At 55.1% G+C, this 21,798-nt stretch overlaps 4 protein-coding genes across 9 annotated transcripts; all 4 read left to right on the forward strand.

The window, feature by feature from the left end:
• Positions 1–260: 260 nt before the first annotated feature.
• On the forward strand, positions 261–3,078 carry MYADML2 (myeloid associated differentiation marker like 2). The gene has a single exon (XM_010721354.4). The coding sequence runs from the start codon at positions 919–921 to the stop codon at positions 1,825–1,827; it is 909 nt and encodes a 302-aa protein (XP_010719656.1). The 5' UTR covers positions 261–918; the 3' UTR covers positions 1,828–3,078.
• Positions 3,079–4,991: 1,913 nt separating this feature from the next.
• PYCR1 (pyrroline-5-carboxylate reductase 1) lies at positions 4,992–8,738 on the forward strand. The gene is made up of 7 exons (XM_085240330.1): positions 4,992–5,161; positions 5,246–5,316; positions 5,393–5,572; positions 6,131–6,352; positions 6,839–6,931; positions 7,337–7,500; positions 7,592–8,738. Exons 1-7 carry the CDS (start codon positions 5,005–5,007, stop codon positions 7,749–7,751), a joined length of 1,047 nt encoding a protein of 348 aa, XP_085096456.1. The 5' UTR covers positions 4,992–5,004; the 3' UTR covers positions 7,752–8,738.
• A 497-nt stretch (positions 8,739–9,235) lies between these two features.
• On the forward strand, positions 9,236–17,179 carry MAFG (MAF bZIP transcription factor G). Of its 6 annotated transcripts, none has more exons than XM_085240336.1 (3): positions 9,236–9,372; positions 12,663–12,724; positions 12,804–17,179. In XM_085240336.1, the coding sequence occupies exons 2-3, from the start codon at positions 12,689–12,691 to the stop codon at positions 13,254–13,256; spliced, it is 489 nt and encodes a 162-aa protein (XP_085096462.1). In that variant the 5' UTR covers positions 9,236–9,372; positions 12,663–12,688; the 3' UTR covers positions 13,257–17,179. The 6 variants fall into 6 exon arrangements, with proteins under 6 accessions (XP_085096462.1, XP_085096463.1, XP_085096464.1 ...); XM_085240337.1 differs by having other exon boundaries at positions 9,262–9,394; XM_085240338.1 differs by lacking the exon at positions 9,236–9,372 and adding an exon at positions 9,513–9,625.
• Positions 17,180–17,282: 103 nt separating this feature from the next.
• SIRT7 (sirtuin 7) lies at positions 17,283–21,793 on the forward strand. The gene is made up of 10 exons (XM_085240329.1): positions 17,283–17,439; positions 17,519–17,656; positions 18,203–18,307; positions 19,346–19,416; positions 19,575–19,647; positions 20,133–20,231; positions 20,705–20,941; positions 21,187–21,267; positions 21,357–21,463; positions 21,543–21,793. Exons 1-10 carry the CDS (start codon positions 17,344–17,346, stop codon positions 21,733–21,735), a joined length of 1,200 nt encoding a protein of 399 aa, XP_085096455.1. The 5' UTR covers positions 17,283–17,343; the 3' UTR covers positions 21,736–21,793.
• The last annotated feature ends 5 nt before the right edge of the window (positions 21,794–21,798 follow it).

Here is a 21,798-nt window from a genome sequence, read left to right on the forward strand (position 1 = left end):
TGGGGAAAGCTGTGATCCAATTGTGGGGTTTGACCATTTCTATTGGAATCCGTATTCCAAAGCAGAGCAAAGGATATCAAAGCCATTTTTTGTCAACAATTGCATTTGGGTTTGGTGCTCAGGATAAGAATAAGCGGTTCCCACATTAGTAAAACAGGGAAGAGCTTAAGGAGACGGCGAGGATTGGTGTCCAAGCCCTCACAACACAGCAGGGCCTTTCACAGCATGCAAATATATCGCTGCTCCAGATCAAAAGGAGCGAAGTGAGTCAGCTTCTATCGCAGGCTCTGGGCTTTCACAGTGCCTGTGGTGTATCCAGGCCCGTCCCCCCCCCAGGGCTGTGCTTGGGGCTCTTGAGCTGCGGGGAGAGCAGCACTGACCGATACACGTCCAGAGGAGCAGAAGGGCAACCCAGAGCCGCGATGGAGCTGATGGTGTCAGTGTTAAATAACACTGCTCACGGCAGTTGAGGGGGGCAGGACTCGTTCCAGCACTATTAATATAGCCCCTATTTTTATGCCTGGGTTCCTGCAAGCGCCACAGCAGAGCTACAGCTGCAGAACTAAAATGGAATAAATGTCAGTCCCTGGGAAGAACGTGATCCTTTCAGCCATCGTGAGGGAAAGCAGGCAGCGAAAGGACAGAATAAGGGACAGTATTCAGAGCTGGGAACTGATCGCAGCACCCTGAGAGCGCAGCCGGTGGGCAGAGCCAGCAGCAACCTCCCTGCAGCAGCACTCCGTGCCAGAGACGCACGCTCAGCGTCAGCACAGCACCTACGGATACCGGCAGAGGGAGGCAGGAATTGGAGCTGCTGTCTGCTGATCCGGTGCCAGGTGTGACTCAGGACAAAGGGCAAAAGCCTGAAAGGAAGTTTGGGTTTTTTTTTTTAAGTGCATCGTCTGCAGGACTGGAAAGATGATGGAGAGCACAGGAGGGCCGTATCTGAACACCGCGGCTGTGACATCTCCGGTGGGAATAGTTCGTTTGCTGCAGATGATGTTTGGATGCACCACATTCAGCCTGGTGGCCCATCAGGGGGGATTCAGCGCAGCATACGGCACTTTCTGCATGTTTGTCTGGACCTTCTGCTTTGCCGTCACTGTCTTTATCACTACCTGTGAGTTCACGCACCTGCACAGCTGTCTGAGCATCTCCTGGGGAAACTTCACAGCTGCATTTGCCATGCTTGCCACGCTCATGTCGGTCACAGCGGCGGTGATTTACCCGCTCTACTTCGTGCAGCTCGGCTGCTACCCCATCACCTGCGAGGTGAGAGACTTCCGCATAGCGGCCAGCGTCTTCGCCGGCCTCGTGTTTGTTGTGTATGGCGTGGAGGTGTTCTTGACCAGGGCCAAACCAGGACAGGTCACCAGTTACATGGCCACCGTCTCTGGGCTCCTGAAGATCGTACAAGCCTTTGTGGCCTGCATCATCTTTGGGGCGCTGGTGAACGACAGCCAATATAGCAAATACGTGGCCACACAGTGGTGCGTGGCGGTCTACAGCTTCTGCTTTATGGTCACGGTGGTGGTGGTCGCCTTCAGTGTCACAGGTAAGACCGCCCAGCTGTGCTTCCCCTTCGAGCGCTCTGTGGTTGTCTACACTTTTGGGGCCGTCCTGCTGTACGTGAGCGCAGCCGTCATCTGGCCGGTGTTCTGCTTTGACAGCAAGTACGGCTCCCCGCAGCGCCCCAGCGCCTGTGCTAAGGGCAGGTGCCCCTGGGACAGCCAGCTGGTGGTGGCCATCTTCACCTACGTCAACCTGCTGCTCTACGTGGTAGACCTGGCGTACTCCCAGCGCATCCGCTTCGTATCCCACATCTGAGGCCTGGCTCTGCCCCGGCTCCAGCAGCAGCAGCAGGAAATGGGACGCGGTGAGGACAGGCACTGACCGGGACAGGAACCAGAGCTCATTGCCAAGGCTGAGTGGGCCCACGGTCACAGCCCGCAGTGGGTCAGCTGCCCACCCCCATCAGTCGGCATTTGCTTCAGCCAACTGGTGCCAGAGTGAAGAAATTCTGCAGTCTGAAGTATGCAAAATGGCGTCTCATCTCCAGAAGGCAAAAAATGCTTGCTGCAATAGTGGGTCTGTAAGCTGCTGGAATGCTGAGCCAAATATTAGGAAAGACACCAAAGATTTTGAAACTGTTACCAACACTTAACTATAATCAAGTGACTACCCAGGAAGTGGGAAAGTTAAAAGCTGCATCAAGGAACAGCAGTTCCAGAGACGAAAAACAATGTTGGATTTTGGGTTAGTCTGGGCTGTGTGGTGAGACATGAAATACTTGCAAATGTGGGAAATTCCAGTCAGGATGTTTCTGAGAAGAACATCATAGCTGTGATATTATTTTGATGATTTCCTTTCCCTCTGCTCCCCTGTTTAGCACAGAAAAAGAATATCCCAAGCACGCACCTCGAGGGGGAGCATAGGGTAGGTTATTCTATTTAGCAAACACCAAGTCTGTACAGGAATGAACATTTGTGTAACTGGAGTTCTATTGCCAAGAAATGGTGCAGAATAGACCCAAATTGCAAAGCAACCGCAACCAGACATTCTTGCTTGGACAGGACCAGAGGGTACCTCAGCACCTGCGCTGCTCATATGTCATTGCTTCTTTATACTGATCTCAGGATTATTTTCCTGCAAGTTTAAAGCTAAGTTTTGGGGGTGGAGGGGGGGATGAAGGGTATGCAAAGATGAATTGATATTACAGCCCTGCATAACGACTGAACTCGTAGGGAAAATCCTTGCATGTAATGGTAACAAACGGAGGGTGCTGGCTCAGAGCAGATCAGGTTCTGGGATTCCTGAGCTCTCTGTGTCACACACCAGCTGTGCTCCTCCGACCCATCCCTGACAAAACACCCAAAAAAGTCCCACACAGCATGGCTCAGGTTTCTGGCTTAGCTGAACAACTCCTCACTTGCCATCAGGCAGACACTAAAGCAGCCCGAGTTCTCGTGCAGAGCAGATAGACTGGATTAAAATCCAGAAGCAGCTGACGGACAGAAGCGAGATTTATTTTTTAAGCAAATAAAGCTGAATGGCAGCCTTGCAGACTACACCTACAGAGGTTTGTGTCCTTCGCCTTTGTGCAGCTTTTATCTCAGCAGCCAGAGCCCTTCTGCTTTCCAGCACAAAGCACGTCTCAGTTCGTGTTGATGCACAAAGCCTGCATGGCCCAGGCCGCCAGCACTTCTGGATGACATTCTGTGTAGCAGACTCACTCAGGAAAAAGGAAGGAAATACATTTTTCATTATTGCCTTGTGTGGGGTTTGAAGAGCAAAGGAAAAAACGTCCACTGGGAGAGGCTGCATTGCACAATACTACTATTCTAAGGACCTTTAGCTGGAACCATTAGCCCATGAAATAAGCATTGGTAGCTATTGGAAAGGGAATGTGCCATGCAGCCTTCCAAGGGCTCTTTTCTCTTCCACAAGTTCCCTTAAGGCAGGAAATTTGGAAGATGATGGCTGAGCAAGAGACTGGCTGGCTTATCCAAGGGCAGAGCTTTGTGCTATCCAGTATAGGTATAAAAAGGGACATGAGGGAGCTTTATTTCCTGCAAACCAAGCAAAATTAAGTGTTGTATCAGTAAGAAATGCTGTTTGGATGAGAAATCCATTGGTATTAGAGCAGGCAGTGTTACCAACAGAGCCACTGCATGCAAAAAGATCCCTGAGACTTTATGATGCATTCTTTTTAACCCGGTTAACCTGAACAAATTCAGCCATGTAACGCTTGGAAATGAATTCTGTTGTTGATATGATGGAGTGCAAAAAATCAAATGGGTGTCCTGAAAACAACAACAACAAAGGGATTTCGCTCGAAGAAAGTATCATCCTTCCTGCAGACTCCATTTCGCTATGGGGGCTGCTGGTGGTGCCCAGCAGATGCCGCCAAATCTCACATGAAATCTGGAAGTTCCTCTGCTGCATAACACCTTTTTTTTTTTTTTTTTTCTCTTTTTCCCCCTTTTTTTTCGCTCACTTCTCTTGCTGCGCAGGTTTTGCACCGAGCAGCGAGCAGAAACACAGTACAAATCTGAATGGCACCCAGTGACACCATGGGGGGGGGCATAACGTGAGGCCAAAGGGAAACCATTGGGGCAACATTTGGTGCCTCAATGATGACAGGGAAATGGGACGTAAGGTGGAAATGATGATAGCACGGAGTGGAGGAGTGGAAAGAGAAGCATTGCCAAGAACAGCCTGTTCAGATTCAGCCCTCTCATCTGTCAGCCAAGGGCTGAGCAAAAATGTTTGCATGGTCAAAATGGCAAAAAATGAAGATTGTGTGGACAACAATTCGCTCTTTTAGGGGAAAAAAAAATAAGCAATCCTCGTGCTTTGGTGGTTAAAAACCCTCAAACCATTGGAAAGAATGAGATTGCCCAATCCTGGACGCAGAACATCCCATATCTGCTTAATGTGATTTTAACAAGCAGCCCTGTCGTGATCCAGTTAATTAAAAAGCCCTTTATTTCCAGAGCTCGTCCTCGTTAATTAGTAAATGATGATGGAGGAACTCATCACGGAGGCGTCCTGAGATGGCGCTGTGGGTATACCGACATGTACGTGCGTGCATTTAGCGCCCGGGTCTGTGCTGGCGCCCGGGTCCCAGAATTACACATTAAGAAATGAGACATGAAATGCAAACAAGAACAAAACCCCCCAGGACGGGGAGCGCCGCCCCTCCTCGCCCCGCGCCCACCGCCGCCGCAGCGCAGGGCGGGACCCGAAGCTTCCAGAAGGGACCGCGCTCCGCGCGCGGCTGCGGCGGGACGAGAGCGCCCCCTGGCGGCTCGGAGCTGAGAGGCAGCGGCCGGCCCCGGGCGGTCCGCGTAGGCGGTGAATGATGCAACACCCGGAGGGGGTTGCACCAATCGCTGGCGAGAGCTCAGCCGGAGGCCCCGCCCCTCGCCCTTGAGAGGCGGAGAGCCGGCGTGGCCCCACCCCTCAGCTCGACGATTGGCTGCGCGCCTCCGCCCCGCCCCAATGCGCCGCGTCACCGCCTCTCTGAGCGGAACGCGGCCACGTGGACGGCGGCGCGGTTGCAGGTGGGCTTTGGTCGCTCCGCACCGCACCATGAGCGTGGGATTCATCGGGGCCGGGCAGCTCGCCTTCGCCCTGGCCCGGGGCTTCACGGCGGCAGGTGGGTGCGGGGCCGGGGGGCGTGGCGAGGTGCCCGGCGAGGTGCCCGGCGAGGTGCCCGGGCTGAGTCGCGCTTTGTCCGCAGGGATCCTGGCAGCGCACAAGATCACGGCGAGCTCCCCGGACACCGAGTTGCCCACCGTCAGCGGGCTGCGGGTGAGTGCGGGCGGCTGGGCGCTGCTCCCGATCGGCAGCCCCGAGCCACAGCCGTCGCTTCTCTCTCCCGCTGCAGAAAATGGGCGTGAACTTCACTGTGAGCAACAAGGACACGGTAAAGAGCAGCGACGTCCTCTTTCTGGCCGTGAAGCCCCCCATCATCCCCTTCATCCTGGACGAGGTGGGGCCCGACATCGAGGAGCGTCACATCGTGGTCTCCTGCGCTGCCGGCGTCACCATCAGCTCCATCGAGAAGGTGAGGGCCGGGCGGTGCTGAGCCGGGCAGGGCCATCAGGACAGCAAAGCGCTGGAAGTGGACTCAAGCTTGACCCCAGCATTGCCTGCGGCCCCCAGCATTGTGCTGTGCCCAGCTGGCTGCTTTGGCCGCCTTTGCCTCGTCAGAATAAGCTGCAGTGCTCCTCATGGCGGCTTTTTTATTACATGAAATGCTATGAGATTGCTTTTTCTCTCCGCGTGAGAAGAGGTGGGTCTTCTCCTGTGGATTTCTGCAGATTTTGTGCTCAGTGTCTGCAGGAGCCGTTTTGGTGCCGATGGGGCAGCTGTGGAGGATGTTGTTCCCCACAGTGTTCTGTTTGGTGCTGTGACTAAAGATTTCACATTTAAGTTTTGCCCACTTTGACTTAAAGTGAGGAATTTGGTACACAGGAATCTCTGTTCCTCTGCTTGTGCTGCTCTTGCCCCTTGGGAGCCCCTTCCTGTTTGAAATGCCAAATATGCACTAAAGCTCTCTTTTATTTATTTATTTATTTATTTTCCTTCTTTCTCTCTATCTTCAATAATTTTCTGCCCTAAGAAACTCTCTGCCTTCTGCCCCGCACCAAAAGTGATCAGGTGCATGACCAACACCCCTGTGATTGTCCGAGAAGGTGCCACAGTCTATGCTACTGGGACTCATGCAGATGTGGAGGATGGGAAGCTCTTGGAACAACTTATGGCCAGCGTAGGCTTCTGCACGGAGGTGGAAGAGGACCTGATAGATGCTGTAACAGGGCTCAGTGGCAGTGGCCCTGCGTATGTATGTGCTGCTTTCTCAGTTTATGAAAATGCTGGGGACACTGGTGGGCTTTGCATGCACTGAAAGTCTGTGCACATTCAGTGTGTGTTTTCTTGTTTTTCTCATCACTGACATTCGTGATGGGACATGTAATCCAGGTATCCACTTTATAACCAGTGTGGGTCAACAACAAAAGTCTATTACCAGTTGGATGAGTCTGAAGTCCATAGCCAGTGTGCAGTGTCCACGTCTGTGTTGCAAAATCTGAGCCTGTTGTTAGGATGACCTAGAAGCCGAATTTCTTCCATTCTCCCTACAACTCAGCTGGAGCTGGTGGGAGAGAAGCGTGGCATGGCATCAATGCAGTAAAGGGGCTGACTTTTGTCAAGTCTTTGTAAGTGATAGGAGTCACAATGTGATCCTAGAGCTGTGGATTCTGCTTTCTGTAAGAACACTGGTCTCAGAATAGAGACTTTCAGTCATTTTTTTTCCTCTGTCTGATCTCAGGCATTCACTGCCCTGGATGCTCTGGCTGATGGAGGTGTGAAAATGGGGCTTCCCCGTAGGCTGGCTGTTCGGCTCGGAGCCCAGGCTTTGCTGGTCAGTATTGCTTCCTCCAAAATGCTCTTCAGACTCTGCCTGCTCTGTGCAGAGCGTTCTGCACATCATAGTTTTAAGTGATTTCAGTACCTTTACTGAATGTATTTAAATATACATTTGGTTTGAATGCACACAGATTCCTGGTGTGCAGACATAGGAAGTGCCTGCAGCAATCTGCTGGTGCTGGTGGTGTGGTGGGGGTTGGGCCTGGGGAGCCATGTCTCCTGTACAGGCTTTTCCAGCTCCGAAAAGTGTTTTGGCAGCCTGCTAATGGCCCTCAGGCAGGAGACCAGTTTTGCCCTTTGTGACCGTTTAGGTGCCCTCTAAGCAACGAAGAACAGGAGTATTTGGCAGAGGGTTTCCTCAGTCAGAGTTTTGATAGTTGTTTTCTATTCCTCGCCACAGGGTGCTGCCAAAATGCTGTTGGAATCAGAGCAGCACCCAGGTCAGCTGAAGGACAATGTCTGCTCCCCTGGGGGAGCCACCATTCACGCCCTGCACTTCCTGGAGAGCGGAGGCTTTCGCTCACTTCTCATCAATGCTGTGGAGGCTTCCTGTATCCGGACAAGGTGGGCACTGAGAAATCCTTAAGAACCAGCAACACTTGCCTCTTCCTCTTTCTACTTCTTACCATCTCTCTCTTCTACCACCCAATAACAGGCAGCTGCAGCATTTGGCAGACAAGGAGAAGATCTCCCCAGCAGCCATAAAGAAGACTTTGTTGGATAAGGTGAAGCTGGAGTCTCCTTCTCTCTCTGTGGCATCTGCCAGCAAAGTCAGTCTGTTCAACAGCAAGAACCCCCGCAGCAAGAAGGACTGAGCAGACTGCTGTACTGCTGTACTCTGGCTGTGCTGACCATCAGTTTCCTCCATGCCCTTTCTTTTTTGACCAAGGAAAACGTTCACACTGAATGTTGATGTTCTCCACACCTGACTCTTCACTTGCAGCAGCTGTGGGCAGCACAGAGCTGCTCACTGTAGGCATGGGTAACACCATACTCCGAGCTTTGTCGTGGGCACCATTGCTGGAAGCCTTGGATGCTTCCAGAAGTGAGGTAGCATTTATTGTGTCCCATATAGAAACAGTTTATGGCAGGATTTTTAAGAACTTTCCAAATGCTTTTTAGTCTCAAAGGTTTGAGTCAGGTCTGGTTCCCTCTTTCCCCATCTTGCATCTGCTTTCAGAGCTCATCTCTTCTTGTTTTTCTTAGCTAGAGCAGGTGCTATCACACAAATGCAGTGCTGTGCACTGAGCTCGGTTCTAATATGCTTCTCACCAGGGACCAAAGTGCCTCTGCCTCATTTCCCATCCGCTTTGACTTTAAAATAGGGTTAATGTGAACCCCTCAGCCACGTTCCATTTCATTAAGATGCAGCCTTGGCAGTCATCCCCAGAACAGCAGCTTTCTGTGGCTTCTTTATAGAGTTCCCTCTTCTTCCTCCTGTTCCGAACCAAGCAGCAGCACCCAGTGTTCACAATAACTGCTACTGGGCTGCAGCGGGAGCTATGGGGGATGGAAGGGATTTGGGTGGATCTCTGTGCACGCTGTTCTGCCTTGAGGTACACTGTGGGAGCACTGGTAGAAAGAAGGCACTTAATAGGGGCTCACTGCATCCTTAGGAACCCCGGGCATCTGTGTGTGTGGTGCAAGAAAAGCATTTGGAAATCAATGCAGAGACTGCCAAAGGTGCTAGCAATGCCTGCGATTTTATGTTAGGCAACAGCAGGGAATAGCAGGGTAAGGCCCTGTAGGTGTGACATGGCTGCTGCTCTTCCTGGTCCTTGAATAAACCGTTCCTCTGAGGACTCGTGGCTGTATTTTGGGGGGGTGCGGCTCCGTGCCCGCTGTGTCCCCGCAGTCCGGCACTGAGCTCTCACCCGGCTCAGCTCCGCCGTCCCCTCGGTCTTGCGGCGGTCGGGGGCCGCACCGCGGAGCCGCGCCGGGCGTTGGCCGATAAAAGAGAAGCGCCGGGGCCGAAGCGGTGCGGAACAAAGGCCGAAAGCAGCGGAGCGCCCAGCGCTGCCCGCCGGCCGTACGGCGGGTGTCGAGACCTCGCGGTGCTCCGGCCGCTGCCCAGCGCCGCCTCCTTCGGACCGCGCTTTATTCCGCGATGCGGCCCGGCCTCCCGCTGCCCGGGTATGGCGCTCTCTTCCCCGCCCGGCTCGGGTCACACCGCGGCGCGGCCCGGCCCCGCTCCGTCTCCGGCCCCGCCGCTCCTTTAAGCCGCCGCCCCGCCCTCCTCGCCCCGCCGCCTCCGACAGAAGCGCGCGTCCCCCTTAAGGCGCGGGGCGGTTGCGCCGGGCGCTTCATGAATGGAGCCACGTGACCCAAACATCACGTGACGCGTCCGTGAGCGGCGGCGGCTCGCGGCGTCCCGGTCCCTGCAGCGCGGCCTCCCCGCCCCGCCCGGCTCCGGCCCCCCGCCGGCTCCGTCAGGAGGTGACCGCAGCGAGCGCGGGCGGTGAGGGGCGCGCGGCGGCGGCGGCGGCGGCGGTGCCGGAGGGAGGAGGCGCGGCGCGGGCGGCGGGCGCGGCCCTGGCACCGGGCGGGGCGGGGCGGCGGGCGCGGCGGGTCGGTCCCGGGGGCGGGGCGGGGCGGCCGCCGCTGACTCACGGCGGGGGCTTCGGGGTCGCGGCTTCCGCTCGTTTCGCGGCGCTCCCGGCCCGGTCCCCGCGCCGCGGCCGAGCAACAGGTGCGCGGGGCCCCGCCGCTCCGCCCGCCCCGCCCCGCGCTCCCCCCGGTGTCCCGGCGGGCGTTGGGGCTGCGAAGGCCGAGGCCTCGGCGCGGCGCTTCCTGAGGGTTCCCCGCCGCGGTCCTCGGGCCGTTCCGCTCCACCCGCGCTGAGCCCTCCCGTCACCGCGGCGGTGGCGGCTGCGGGGTCACCGGGGGTCCCGCGGGAGGGGCGGCGGCGTTGCTCTGACGCCGGGCAACGGAGGAAAGTGCGGGTCGTTTGAGTTCCGGGAGGGCTGTGTGAGGCCGTTTGTGCGCGCGTGGGAAAAAAACAACCACAAATAAACGGAACGGGGATCCCGCACCGCGGGGGGGGGAGGAGAGCTCCGCGCCCGGCCCTGCCCCGCGCCCCGGCGACGTCACCGTGTTTACAGTGCGCGCGTGGCGCGGCGCCGCGCTGGGGAACGGGGAGCGAACGGGGAACCGGGAAAGGAAGGGCCCCGCGCGGTGCGCTCCGTGTTGGGGGGGAATTGGCTGCGGCCGTGCTGAGCTCAGTGCTTTTGAGCGCCGGGGAAATGTGTTGAGACGGCATTTTCTTCGCTGCAGTCATCGCGTTTGGCACTTTTCAGTGCGATCTTTCTTCGGGAACCTCTCAAAAGCAGAGAAATCAGCGGTCTGCAGAGCCGGGCTGCGTCTGGGTTCAGTGTCCTCCGGGTCAGCTGCCTTCCCCCTCACACGCATATCTTCCCCGTGCTGCCAGCGCTGTGCTGTGTCTCTGGAAAGGGATGGGGGGGATCCAAACTGGTGCTGCTTTCAGGCACAGCCCAGTTCCAGAGTCTCTCCCAGAACACAGCACACACTGCCCGGTTCCTCGGGTACAGATGCTGCAGCCCTCGTGTCCAACAGAAGTGATGTTGTGACTCAGGGTTGGGGAGCACTCTCCTGACCCCATCGCAGCTCTCTGGGTCCCTGCACTCATCCCAGCCATGTCCCTCCACCAGGTCCCTCACATTTCTGCCCTTGTTCTGCACAGCAGCTCCTGTTGGCCCATTCTTTTGTGTCTGTATTTGTAGCTTTATGTGTTTTTCTTAGCAGAAATGACAGTGTGAGGTATGTGAGGTACAGAGTGGGCATGGACTCTGAGATCAGGATTGTGTGAGCTCCCTGCCCTGCTCTGTCCCCCACGGAGCTCTACCTGTGCCCAGCCTGATGCAGTGTTTATTTCTTCACATCTGCTGCAATGAAGGAAGTTTGAGTATTTCCTAGTGGCAGGGAACCATCCAGCCCTGTGGGGCACATATTTCTGCAGCCATACCAACCCCAGTGTGCAGTCAGAGGGTTCTGCAGGGCCGGTGTTATGCCTCTCCCCAGTTATTCTCTTCCTTCTGCCCCTTTTTCCAGCGGCCATTTTGTTTGCTGGGGTGTGGGGGGTGGAGGAAGCAAGAAAGAAAGAGAAATAACAGCATAAGAAAGTGCAGAACTGATTTCAGGAGGCAGCAGTCTGCATGTGCTCCCCCCCCCACTGCAGCCACCTCCCTTGGTGGCAAAGTGACCCTTATGGCCGCGCTGTCAGGTTGTCACGGACGTCGTGCTGCAAGGAACATTGTCCTCTGGGTATAAATAGCCAACCTCCTGGCAGGCTCCGGCCTTGGGAACATCTGAATTGTGCTCCTCTGCTCTGTGTCCTGCAGAACGCTGATCCCGCTCACCTCTAGCAGTCAGCGCCGGGCGCATTGCAGGAGCCTGAGCTGCAGCTGCTGGAGGAGCAAAAATCCGTATTTGCTGACTGTACAGCTGGGTCTTGGCTGCAATTCTGCCTCTTACGTCTAGCAAACAAAAGAGCAGCGAACAGAATTGCTGTTGGCTGGCACAGAAGGTACAAAGGTGCTCACAGACTGCATCTGCACGGAGCAGAGCCTTGCTGCAGGAGGCAGTGCTGGGTTGTGTGGGAGGGACGTGGCTGCTGAGGATTCAGTTTGTTGGGGTGCAGTGACATTCTGACCTGAGGTGTGAGGGGAGGAGGTGCATAGGGACAGGAGCCCAGGTATGCCTCTGTATGAAGACAGCCCCAGGAACTGCTGTTGTCGATCTGGAATGCTGTCCTCCCTGGCAGTGAAGGAGTCTTCTCTCCTTGGGTTTCAGCCTCCCTTGATCTTTGTTTTCTTATCTTTCAGCTTTAAAGATAAGGAAGGGAGAAGGTGGTGCTGTCCTGGCTTTTCCAGGCTGATAGGGACTGCCCCAATGGGAAATGTGTACAGCTGCAGGTCAGCTTTGGGTGACAGGAGCAGGGAGGGCTGTTGAGGTGTCCTCTGATCAGCAACGGGATTCCTGCGAGCCCCGGCACCGAGCCGCGGGTTTGGGCTGCCCATCCTCCCCATAGGAAGAGTTGGATGCAGAACTCAGACTATAACCCAGCTGTGCTGGCTTTGCTGGGGAGCACCCACAGTTTGGAGAGGAATGAGCGTGGCAGCGGTGTTCAGCACCTCGCAGGTGCACCGTGCAGGTGAAGCTGTCCCTTCCACTCACTGCCAGTGATGTGCTTCTGGACCGTGCCAGGCTGTGTCCTTGGGAGCATCGTGGGTCTGGCAGGACTCGCTTTGGGCAGCTCTGGCTGTGCTGGGCAGTGGGTGTGTGGGGCTGTGCTGTGCTCAGGGGCCGTGAAGATGCAGCTGGGAGCAGAGGCGAGGGCTGCCGGCGTGCTGAGTCAGCGTGACTGGCCCCGAGCAGGCGTGCTCTGGACCTGGCTGCTGCCAGGCTATTTTTAAAAATGTGGCTTCCGTGTATTCTGGCTCCTCCCAGTTTTTTAATTTCCCCCCCCACCCCAAACAAAAACCAGCATTGCTACAAGTCTCCGTGGTTGTAAGGCTGTGGAAAGGCAGCAGTTTCTGTTCAGGGACAGAATCTTGCTGCGGTGTGAGTCCGATGCAGTCAGGCTGAGCGCTGCCTGGGGAGGGCAGTGAGAGTGCCCCAGCACGGGGTGTTGCTGCGGGGCTCCGTGCAACGGTTCTGGCTCTGCTGAGAACTAACCCGGGAACTAACCTGACCTCCTTCCCTTCCAGAGCCTGACTGACGTGGCTGCCGTGTTATGACGACCCCCAACAAAGGAAACAAGGCCTTGAAGGTAAAGCAGCAGGTGGAGGACGGGGGGTGCGGGCGGCTGCTCGAGGCTTCAGACTGCACACCGCCTTCTCTTCTCACAGGTGAAGCGGGAGCCAGGCGAGAATGGGACCAGCCTGACAGATGAGGAGCTGGTGACCATGTCTGTGCGGGAGCTGAACCAGCATCTGCGGGGCCTGTCCAAGGAGGAGATCATCCAGCTGAAGCAGCGTCGGCGCACGCTGAAGAACCGAGGCTACGCGGCCAGCTGCAGGGTCAAGCGCGTTACCCAGAAAGAGGAACTGGAGAAGCAGAAGGCAGAGCTGCAGCAGGAGGTGGAGAAGCTGGCCTCTGAGAACGCCAGCATGAAAATGGAACTCGATGCTCTCCGCTCCAAATATGAGGCACTCCAGAACTTCGCCAGAACCGTGGCCCGGAGCCCTGTCACCCCCGTGCGGGGCCCTCTCACCTCCAGCATGGGGCCCCTCGTCCCTGGCAAGGTCGCTACCACTAGTGTCATCACAATAGTGAAATCCAAAACGGACGCCCGGTCTTAGTGAAGCGAGTGCTGCCTGAGCTTGTCTGTGCAGGGCAATTAGGCACAAAACCAGCCTGGAATCCCCAAAGCACAAACCCTCCCCACACGGGTCAGGGTTCCTTCTACTTGGCCCAGGACTGGCCTGCTGATCGCTCTGGTTTTGTTTTGTTGTGTTCAGATTGGTATGAGCAGTGGTGATGCATCCCTTGTCCTGTGCAGACAGCACCTCCCACCCAGCGGTCTGTAGCCCTCAGCTGCCCTTGGGACAGGCTGTAAGATCTCGGTGTTCTAGCCAAAGGAAGTCTGCGCTGCGCAGCGAGAGGCCCGGAGGGAGGCTTTCTTCCTGGAACCCCAGTTTTCAGTCACTTCCAAAGGCTTTATTTCATTACTCTTCCAGGTGGTGTATCCAGGTGCCTGACTGCCCGGCACCTGAGCCTGCTGCTTTTGTCTCATCCGGTACCTGTAGTTGCAGCTGGGGTGTTCTGTGTAATAGATGTGGTATTCATTTCTAGGTGCGCCTCTGTGCCCAAGCAGTGAGTTTCCTTCAGGCTTCCATTGCAGTAGAGTGTGAATAGCGGCGGTGGATGGGAAGATGCTGGTGTGCCCCACTGCCTCTGCCCCAGCTGAGGGGGGGGGGATGGGATGGGGTCTGCGTGGGGGCCCAGCACCTGGGGGGGGGGGAGGGAGGTACCTTGCTGACTGCAGGCCGGTTTTGTGCCTAATGTGTTGCACTGAACAAGACCAAAATCACTAGTTGTTCCCGTGTTTTGAGGGTATCAAGTGTCTCTAGTGTGATGGTTTACACGACCAGTTTATGTGGTTAAATAGCCCTTTTATTTAAAGAGAAACATCGTTTTAAGAGTTATTAAATTATCTAAGTTTAAAATGAAAATCAGACAGAAGAGAGAGCGTATTTATAGTCAGCTTTTTTTATCCGAGAGGGCGAGAATATTTGGCCATAGAAATGGGGAAATATTCTCGGAGACTTTGCTAGTTAGAAGTTAATAAATAAATAATTTTAAAGTTTCTCATGAACCTCCCGCAAACTGTTTGTGGCTCCGAGGTTAGTTTTTATAAAGAGTTATCAGACTTTATTTATAAAACTTAGAAAAAGAAAAAAAAAGACAAAAAAAGAGGCAAGTCCTGTTTGATATCTTTTTGCAATTGTACCAAAAGTGACTTATTCTCGATCTTGCTGGCTCCGTTGTGTCCCCTCGTGTTGCGCTCTCTGTGCTCTCCGAGCTCCGCGTGGCGCTGTGCTGTGGTGCTGTCAGTGGCTGCCTTTGCCATGTGCTGTCGTTCTCATGCTTCTTTGTTTTCCCTGAGCTCGAGCGAGAGGTTCGCTCGGAATCTCTCCGAATTCTCCAGGAGGATTCTGGCACACAGGCAAAGTTGCTGTTTTTCTTAGAGGTGAAAATGAATGGCTGATGCTGCTGAGGAGTGATGCCTGCCCTCAAAACGCTGCTCTGCAGAGGGGCTTTGTGGGACGTCTGCTTCTCTCTCTGGGTGTTCCAGCTGTCGCTTCTGCACAAGCAGCTCAGGCCTCTCACTGCCCAGCCAGTGCTGACCTCGGAGTTACTGCATGGGGGATGCATTCCCATTGGAACTGCTCTCCTCTGGCTGAGAAGTAACACAAGGGAGAGCTATATAAGTTCAGGAGGAGACTGAGGGGATTGAAGATGGAGCTGGATGTGGATCCTGTGGTCAGAGCTCGCGCTGTGTTCATGGCTCCTCTGATGAGAGGCAGGGCTGACAGTGTTTTGGGTGGTGCAGGACCTGCGCTTGTCCTGAAGCTGCAGCCTCTTGTGCTGAGCATCAGCATATTACTGAAAAGTGAGCGGTGTCTTGGTTACTTTTTTTTCCTGGTGCAGCTTCTGGCTGTAGGTATTGGTAAAAGTACTTAAACTTACAGCTATGTGACACAGCTGAAAAACAATTTGTGGTCAGGCTCCATTTTTACACTAGGACAGACCTCCCTGCCCTCACCTCCTGAAAGACTCTATCTGATTACTGAGTTGGAGAATCAGGGCATGAGGATGAAGTCCATTTGATCTTTTGGGTGTCGAAAATCACCTGAGCACAGGAGACAGATAAGGATGGCACAAGTGAAGTGTGGTTTGCTATACTAGGTATGTTTTGGTGATGAGTTTCTTACGTAGCTGAACTGATGCTGTTCTCTGGGCTGAAAAGCAAGTACACCTAATGAGAGCTACAGCACAGCAGGAGAGGAGCTGATGGGATTTCTTGTTGAAAGAGGAGATCAGCTTTGCACTGACTAATGGCCGACTTAGGGAGAAGCTGTTTGGAATGCTTTTCCCTGTGAACTTTGTGGATAAAGAGTAGATTAGAACATCACCTCCAGGCTTCCCCCATCCAGCTCATGGGTTTTCTCCTCTCTGAACTGAGGTGTTTGTTATGCTGTTTCCTTGCTATGCACCAGATGGGCTACTTGCTGTGCAAGACTTCACACAGACTTCTAGGCTCGAGCCTTTGTCTTCCAGCTGCTGGGTGGTGTGAGGAGATGAGACACAACGCAGAGTCCTCCGGCTGGCTCAGGCTGTAAAACCCAACCCTGTCCCTCCTGGAGCCCTGAGATCTGACCTGGCAGGAGAGTCTCCCAGCTGGAGGCCAGACCTCTGCAGAGCAAGCAGACAAGGTTTTGTGTGCAAAACTGTCTCCGTTTGCTGGAGATTGTTGTGAGGAGGGCACCATCAACAGAGCAGGCAATGACAGGCAGTCCCACAGCCCTGGCAAACTCGTTTCCATTGTATTCTGCACCTGATCCTTCTCTGCCTAGATGGCAATTGCTGCTGCCAGTAAGAGTCTGTGCTTCCCTGGAGCAAGTGAGGAGGACAGAACAGGCATCAGCGCTGACTTCACCAGCCATGAATGCTGTCATTTCTCCTCTGCGCTGTGCTTGCTAGCTTGTGGTCTCAGCTTGCTTTGAGTGGCTGAATGCATTCAGTGAGGACACATCTCTGTTGGGACGTGTGGGCACAAAGCTGCTGCCACGGGGCGCCCGTGTGGTGAACCAGCTCTGCGGGTGAGCTGGTTCCCCGCCCACAAAGCGCTCTGTCTGGCTCCATCCTAGAGGTGCTGGAGGGGATGTGCTCCTCTTGCGGGTGCTGCTTCCCCGTACTGGCGTGGTGTTTTTGGTTTTGTTCTCAGTGAAGTATTGGAATCCGAGTAATGTATTTCTGCGGTGTCTGAAGAATCTCCCGTCACGTTCAGGGCGCGCAGTCCTCACCACCCGGCACCCGATGCCTGCGTGAGGCGGCCCTGCCCCGAGCCCGTCGCTCTGATCTCTCTCTCTCTCGTATATAGCGTTCTGGAGTGTGGCAGTTCTTGTTCCTGAGGTGCTCGTCCGTTCGGTTTCCTGCTGTGAAGGGTGTTGTGTTTTCTTTCTCCTTTCCCGGTACATTTTTGATGCAGTGGTTGGGAGGTGGGGCCCGGCCCCAGCCGCCCTCAAAGGAACCATGAAGTTTGTCCCCTGCAGCGGCCCGGCCGGGCGGGGCTTTGTGTATCGTGTGGTGAATCGTGTCGAGTGACTCCTGCGTCGTGCGGCGCCGGTGGGCAGCGCCGTCCCGAGGGAGCGGGGCGGGAAGGCCCGAGGGCCGAGATCGGAGCCGCCGCGCTGCCCTTCCCGGGCCCGGCGGGGTGCCGCCCTCAGACGAGCGCCGCCCGGAGGGGCCGCGGGGCTCCGGCGGGACCCGCCGTGCCGTGGGCCGGGGCGCTGCCGGACCCGGCCCGGCCCAGGGTCTTTCCGCTGTTTGGGGGGGGGGTTGCAGCGAGGCCCCGGTTGGCGGGCGGGAGGCGGTATTTATTGCTAAGTTATTGCCCCGCGCGGCGACGGCGGGCGTTATTTATTGCTGTACATAGTGTTCGTCTGCCGGCGCGGCCGCCGTTGTTTTGTACATGACAATAAACAGCTTTCAAACACCACGGCCCGGCGCTTCCTTTGCGGCCCGGTCCGCCGCCGCGTGAGGGGGCGCTGCTGCGGACCGCGGGGTGGGAGGGGCCGGAAGCGGCGCTCGGCCGCGCTCTCTGAGAGGAAGCGGCTTCTCGTGTCCGGCGTCCGACAGCGGAAGTGGGGCGCTTCCGGCGCGATGGCGGCCGGCGGCAGCCTCAGCCGCTCGGAGCGGAAGGCGGCGGCGCGCGCCGAGATCCTTCAGCAGGAAGAGCAGCGGGACCGGCGGAGACAGGTACGGTACGGTACGGCGCGGCGCCCCTCAGCCCGCCCTCGCGGCCGGGCCGGCGTGACGCGCTGCGTGTGCCGGGCAGGTTTCCCGCATCTGGAGGAAGCCGCCGGCGGAACGGAGCCCCGAGGAGTGTCAGGTGCTGAGCGAGAGCGAGGACATCGTCCGGGAGCTGGAGAGGCGCCGTAAGAGGCGCGAGCGGCTGCGCCGGCGGCAGGAGGAGGTGGGCGCCGGGCGGGGGCGGGCCGGGCCCGATGGGTGCGGCTCCGGGTCGCGTCGGAGCCGCCGCGCGCCGGTGATGCGGGGGCCGCGGCCGCGGGGAGAGGATTTGCGCTCCGGGGCGCTGAGCTCCTGCTGTGGCGGCTGTGACGGCAGAACCGACGGTTCCGCCTTCCCAGGAGTGCCCCTGTCCCTCGGGGCCGCGCCCTGCTGTGCCCGTCCTCGGCTGATCGCCCTGCGCCGGCCTTGCTTCTTGCAGCTGCCAACCTCTTCCGAAATGCCTTTGGTTTTCTGAGTGGCCGTGCCCCCTGGGAGGGCTGTATCTGCGTGTGCTGCTATCCAGAAACCTTCATCCCTTGGTCCTTCATAGATAATACAGATTGCAAATATCCACGTTCTTCTAGTTAGGAGACCTTTTGATAATATTCCTTCTCAAAATATTTGTCTGCTGCGTTCCCTGGCTAGGATGGACTCATATCAAAATGTCCAAGGAGCTCTCTGTTCCTTCAGGCTCAGTGACGTGCTGAAGCTGCCCATTTGCATTTCCTAGGTATGTGATGAGCCAGAGGAGCTAAAGAGAAAAGTCGTTGAGCTGGCTGCTGCTATCCGGAACGCCAAGCACCTTGTCATCTACACAGGAGCAGGGATCAGTACGGTAGGATTCTTTGGGGGTGAGTGGCTGGAGCTTTGGGAGCTCCTTCAGGAGTGTTGCAATGTTTGAACTCTGTTTTTTGTGGGTTCCAAGTGACCATGGAATATCATAGAATCATAGAATGGCCTGGGTTGAAAAGGACCACAATCATCATCCAGTTTCAGCCCCCTGCTATGTGCAGGGTCGCCAACCACCAGACCAGGCTTCCCAGAGGATATCTGGGATTCTATATTAACACTGTTGAACTACAAACCATGACCAAGATGTTAACTAATTTGCATCTTGGGATATTCCTGCTGGCCAAGAGACTCTGAGGCTGCATCACCTCTATGCAAAGAACGAGCTTCTAAAATAAGATCAGTAGTCTGTCTTCAATTGAGTCTCTTCAGCTACTTTGCTGCAAAACCTAAAAGAAGGTATAGCTGCTTAATGCTGTCTGTCTGCTTTAATAAACGATTTAGAAATAACGAGTGGTTACTAGAAGTTAAAAATGATGGTTTAAAAATGGTTTCTGTGGCCTCTTATGAGAATGGAAATCTGGAGCTGCCTCCTTGCATGTCACATTTGTCACTTTTGTCTGAACTCTGAAATGGGAACCTCATTGTTCTTCCCCTTTTCTGCAGTCTCAGCTGATAGGGAGCATGGAGCTGGGCAGAGTGTATGAAAAAGTGTTAATGTCATAGACACTTTTTTTTAAAGAACACTGAGTACAGCTACCAGAAATCAGTAGAGTGTAAATAATTAAAGGTTCAAGAACTGTTCTGTCTGGGGAAATTGGAAGTTCCTAGAGGAGAAGAGTGTTCTGGAGGGATTTCATAGTGGTATAATTGGAAAAAATAAATACTGGAGGTGAAATTGAGAACTGCGAGGTAGGAAAAGAGCTCTCTGTAATTAGGAAAACACTAGAAAACTTTGAGTGAATGAAAAAGCAGCAGTGAATGCAGTATCTCACTGTCCTGGGTGAGGCCAGGTTGATGTGTTGGTGGACAAGAGGTAGGAACTTTCCCGTCAGGCCGTGCTTTGTCTCTCTCCATAACACAGGCAGCTTCGATCCCAGACTACCGAGGCCCCAATGGCATTTGGACATTGCTGCAGAAGGGCAGGAGCATCAGGTAAGGTGACTGTAGTGAACTTTTCCTTTCTCTCTCCTGGAAGGACAGTTCTGCAGCTACTTAGGAGATGAATTCTGAGCTGCCCAGCAGACAGCTGATACTGAAAGAGAGTGTTAATGGTAATTTCTTACTTTTTATTTTTCTTTGCCTCTTGTCAGCGCTACAGATCTGAGTGAGGCAGAGCCCACGCTCACCCATATGAGCATTGCTTGCCTACACAAGCATAATTTGGTAAGATTTCTTTTTCTGTACATAACTTGTGCTCCACTGTCACAGTATACTAAATCAGATCAAAAAGGAAAAAGATGTTTTTCACAGTACTGCATAACTGTTGTTCTTAGTAAGGTGGCTACATCTGTATAGGAATAATTGTCTGTGTTTCTGTATAGCTGAGCCTTCATCAGGCCGTGTCCAGATTGTGATTCCAGTATTTTTTTCCCTTGTGCCTTTTTTTAATAGCTTATGTTTGCCTCCTGCTGAGGCTGTGATCTGGGGACGTGGCCACAAAGCCTGCCAGGCCTAACAGAGCTGTATTTAGCAGGAATCTCTCTGTTTAGTTTTCACAGAGTTCAACTCTCTCTGCTTTTCTTCTGTCAGCTCAGTATATTGAAGCAGAACTATTTATTGCACATTGAGACGTATGTGTTACCTGCATTGGAATCATGCTTTCAGAGTCTTCTCTGTGTGTGTTATTTCAATGGTTTGTTCTCTTCCAGGTGCAGCATGTGGTATCTCAAAACTGTGATGGGCTGCACCTGCGAAGTGGGTTACCTAGATCAGCAATATCTGAGCTTCATGGAAACATGTACATAGAGGTGAGCAGCTAGAGAAGGACTAAGGTGCTGTCAGTACTGGCCTTGTAAAAAAGATGTTAACCGTTTCTCCCTCCCTGACTCAAGAATTAGTACAAGGGCTACTCTCAGCTTAGTTCATATCTTTAGTTTGCCAGTTTTTTGGTGAACTAGTTAGCAAACCCCACAATTAAGTTTTCTGTACAACCTGTCAGTTTTCTCTCTATATTTGCTAGAGCCTTCTGCTTCTGAGTGCAGTTCTTCAGGCTTTGCCTGAAAACCCCTCCTATTGCCCAGCCAGCCTGCCCCCTGTAATGCCACTCACTAGTTGAGCGTTTCTGAATGTTTCCAAGTTAGCATCTAAACACAGATGATTCCTTCTACTGCTTCCAGGTTTGTTGTCCCCAAAAGGTGTTTCTCTCTGAAGTGTGGCTGCATCCCTGGGCTCAAATGGACCAGATGCTGACAATACAACACTTTTTCTTCCTGTGCTATAGGTCTGCACTTCGTGTACACCCAACAGAGAGTATGTGCGAGTGTTTGATGTGACAGAACGCACGGCCTTGCACAAGCATCACACTGGCAGGCTGTGCCACAAGTGTGGGGCACAGTTGAGAGATACAATCGTCCACTTTGGGGAGAAGGGGACACTGACACAGCCCCTGAACTGGGAAGCAGCAACAGAAGCTGCAAGCAAAGCAGATGTGATTCTTTGTCTGGGTTCCAGCTTAAAGGTAACTTTAGAGACTCGGTGAAGATTGTTAGCAGCATTCCCTCTTGGTGATACACCTTGGTGCTGAGCAGTCTCCTCCCAAACAGACAACTGTAAACTCTGGTGTCAGGATTCGCCCACCATCTGTGTGATAGTCTCTCTTCCTCCCTCTTTCCCTTCCTGGTAATACATTCCTTTTCCTCTCGCTGATATGGTTCACGGTTACGCGTGCCTTTGGCTGTGCTGATCATTTCTGTTTTGTTGCAGGTTTTGAAAAAATACCCCCGGCTTTGGTGCATGAGCAAACCTCCACCTCGTCGTCCGAAGCTGTATATCGTGAACCTCCAGGTGAGCGCCTTCCCGGTGCCGGGGCTGGGAGGTTGGGTGAAGCCCCTCGCAGCGGGTGCTGCAGCACATGTCCTGCTGTCACCTCGCAGTGGACGCCCAAGGACGACCTGGCTGCCCTAAAGCTGCACGGCCGCTGCGACGATGTCATGCGGCTGCTGATGGAGGAGCTGGGCCTGCAGATCCCCGGCTACGACCGGTGAGCGGGCGGGGACCGGGGCGGGACGGGACGGCACGGCCGCCGCGAGCCCCCCGCCCTCACCTCCTCCTCTCCGCAGGGCGCGGGACCCCATCTTCGCGCTGGCCGAGCCGCTGCGCCCCGACGAGGAGGGCACGCACTCCCGGAAGCCGGTGGCCCCGCCGCAGGGCGCCGAGCCGGCCGCGGCACCGCGGGACGAACCCCCCGCCCGGCCCGGCGGCTGGTTGGGCCGCGGCTGCGCCAAGGGCACCCGGCGCAGGAAGAGCAACTGACGGCGGGGGCGGGGCGGGGCGAAACGGAGCGCGGGGCGTCGGCTCGCCCCGACCGCCGGTGCT

The sequence above is a fragment of the Meleagris gallopavo genome, chromosome 20 (assembly GCF_905368555.1).
Source record: "Meleagris gallopavo chromosome 20, MGAL_WU_HG_1.1, whole genome shotgun sequence".
NCBI classification, from domain to species: domain Eukaryota; kingdom Metazoa; phylum Chordata; class Aves; order Galliformes; family Phasianidae; genus Meleagris; species Meleagris gallopavo.

Excerpts from the sequence above, each read along its gene's own strand:
- SIRT7 (XM_085240329.1), top strand. The coding sequence starts at position 17,344 with ATGGCGGCCGGCGGCAGCCTCAGCCGCTCGGAGCGGAAGGCGGCGGCG. Across the intron at positions 20,232-20,704 it reads ATGGAAACATGTACATAGAG|GTCTGCACTTCGTGTACACC; the intron begins GTGAGCAGCTAG and ends CCTGTGCTATAG. Across the intron at positions 21,268-21,356 it reads TGTATATCGTGAACCTCCAG|TGGACGCCCAAGGACGACCT; the intron begins GTGAGCGCCTTC and ends GTCACCTCGCAG.
- MYADML2 (XM_010721354.4), top strand. The coding sequence starts at position 919 with ATGATGGAGAGCACAGGAGGGCCGTATCTGAACACCGCGGCTGTGACA.
- MAFG (XM_085240336.1), top strand. The coding sequence starts at position 12,689 with ATGACGACCCCCAACAAAGGAAACAAGGCCTTGAAG. Across the intron at positions 12,725-12,803 it reads AAGGAAACAAGGCCTTGAAG|GTGAAGCGGGAGCCAGGCGA; the intron begins GTAAAGCAGCAG and ends CTCTTCTCACAG.
- PYCR1 (XM_085240330.1), top strand. The coding sequence starts at position 5,005 with ATGCGCCGCGTCACCGCCTCTCTGAGCGGAACGCGGCCACGTGGACGG. Across the intron at positions 5,162-5,245 it reads CCGGGGCTTCACGGCGGCAG|GGATCCTGGCAGCGCACAAG; the intron begins GTGGGTGCGGGG and ends CTTTGTCCGCAG. Across the intron at positions 5,317-5,392 it reads CCACCGTCAGCGGGCTGCGG|AAAATGGGCGTGAACTTCAC; the intron begins GTGAGTGCGGGC and ends CTCCCGCTGCAG.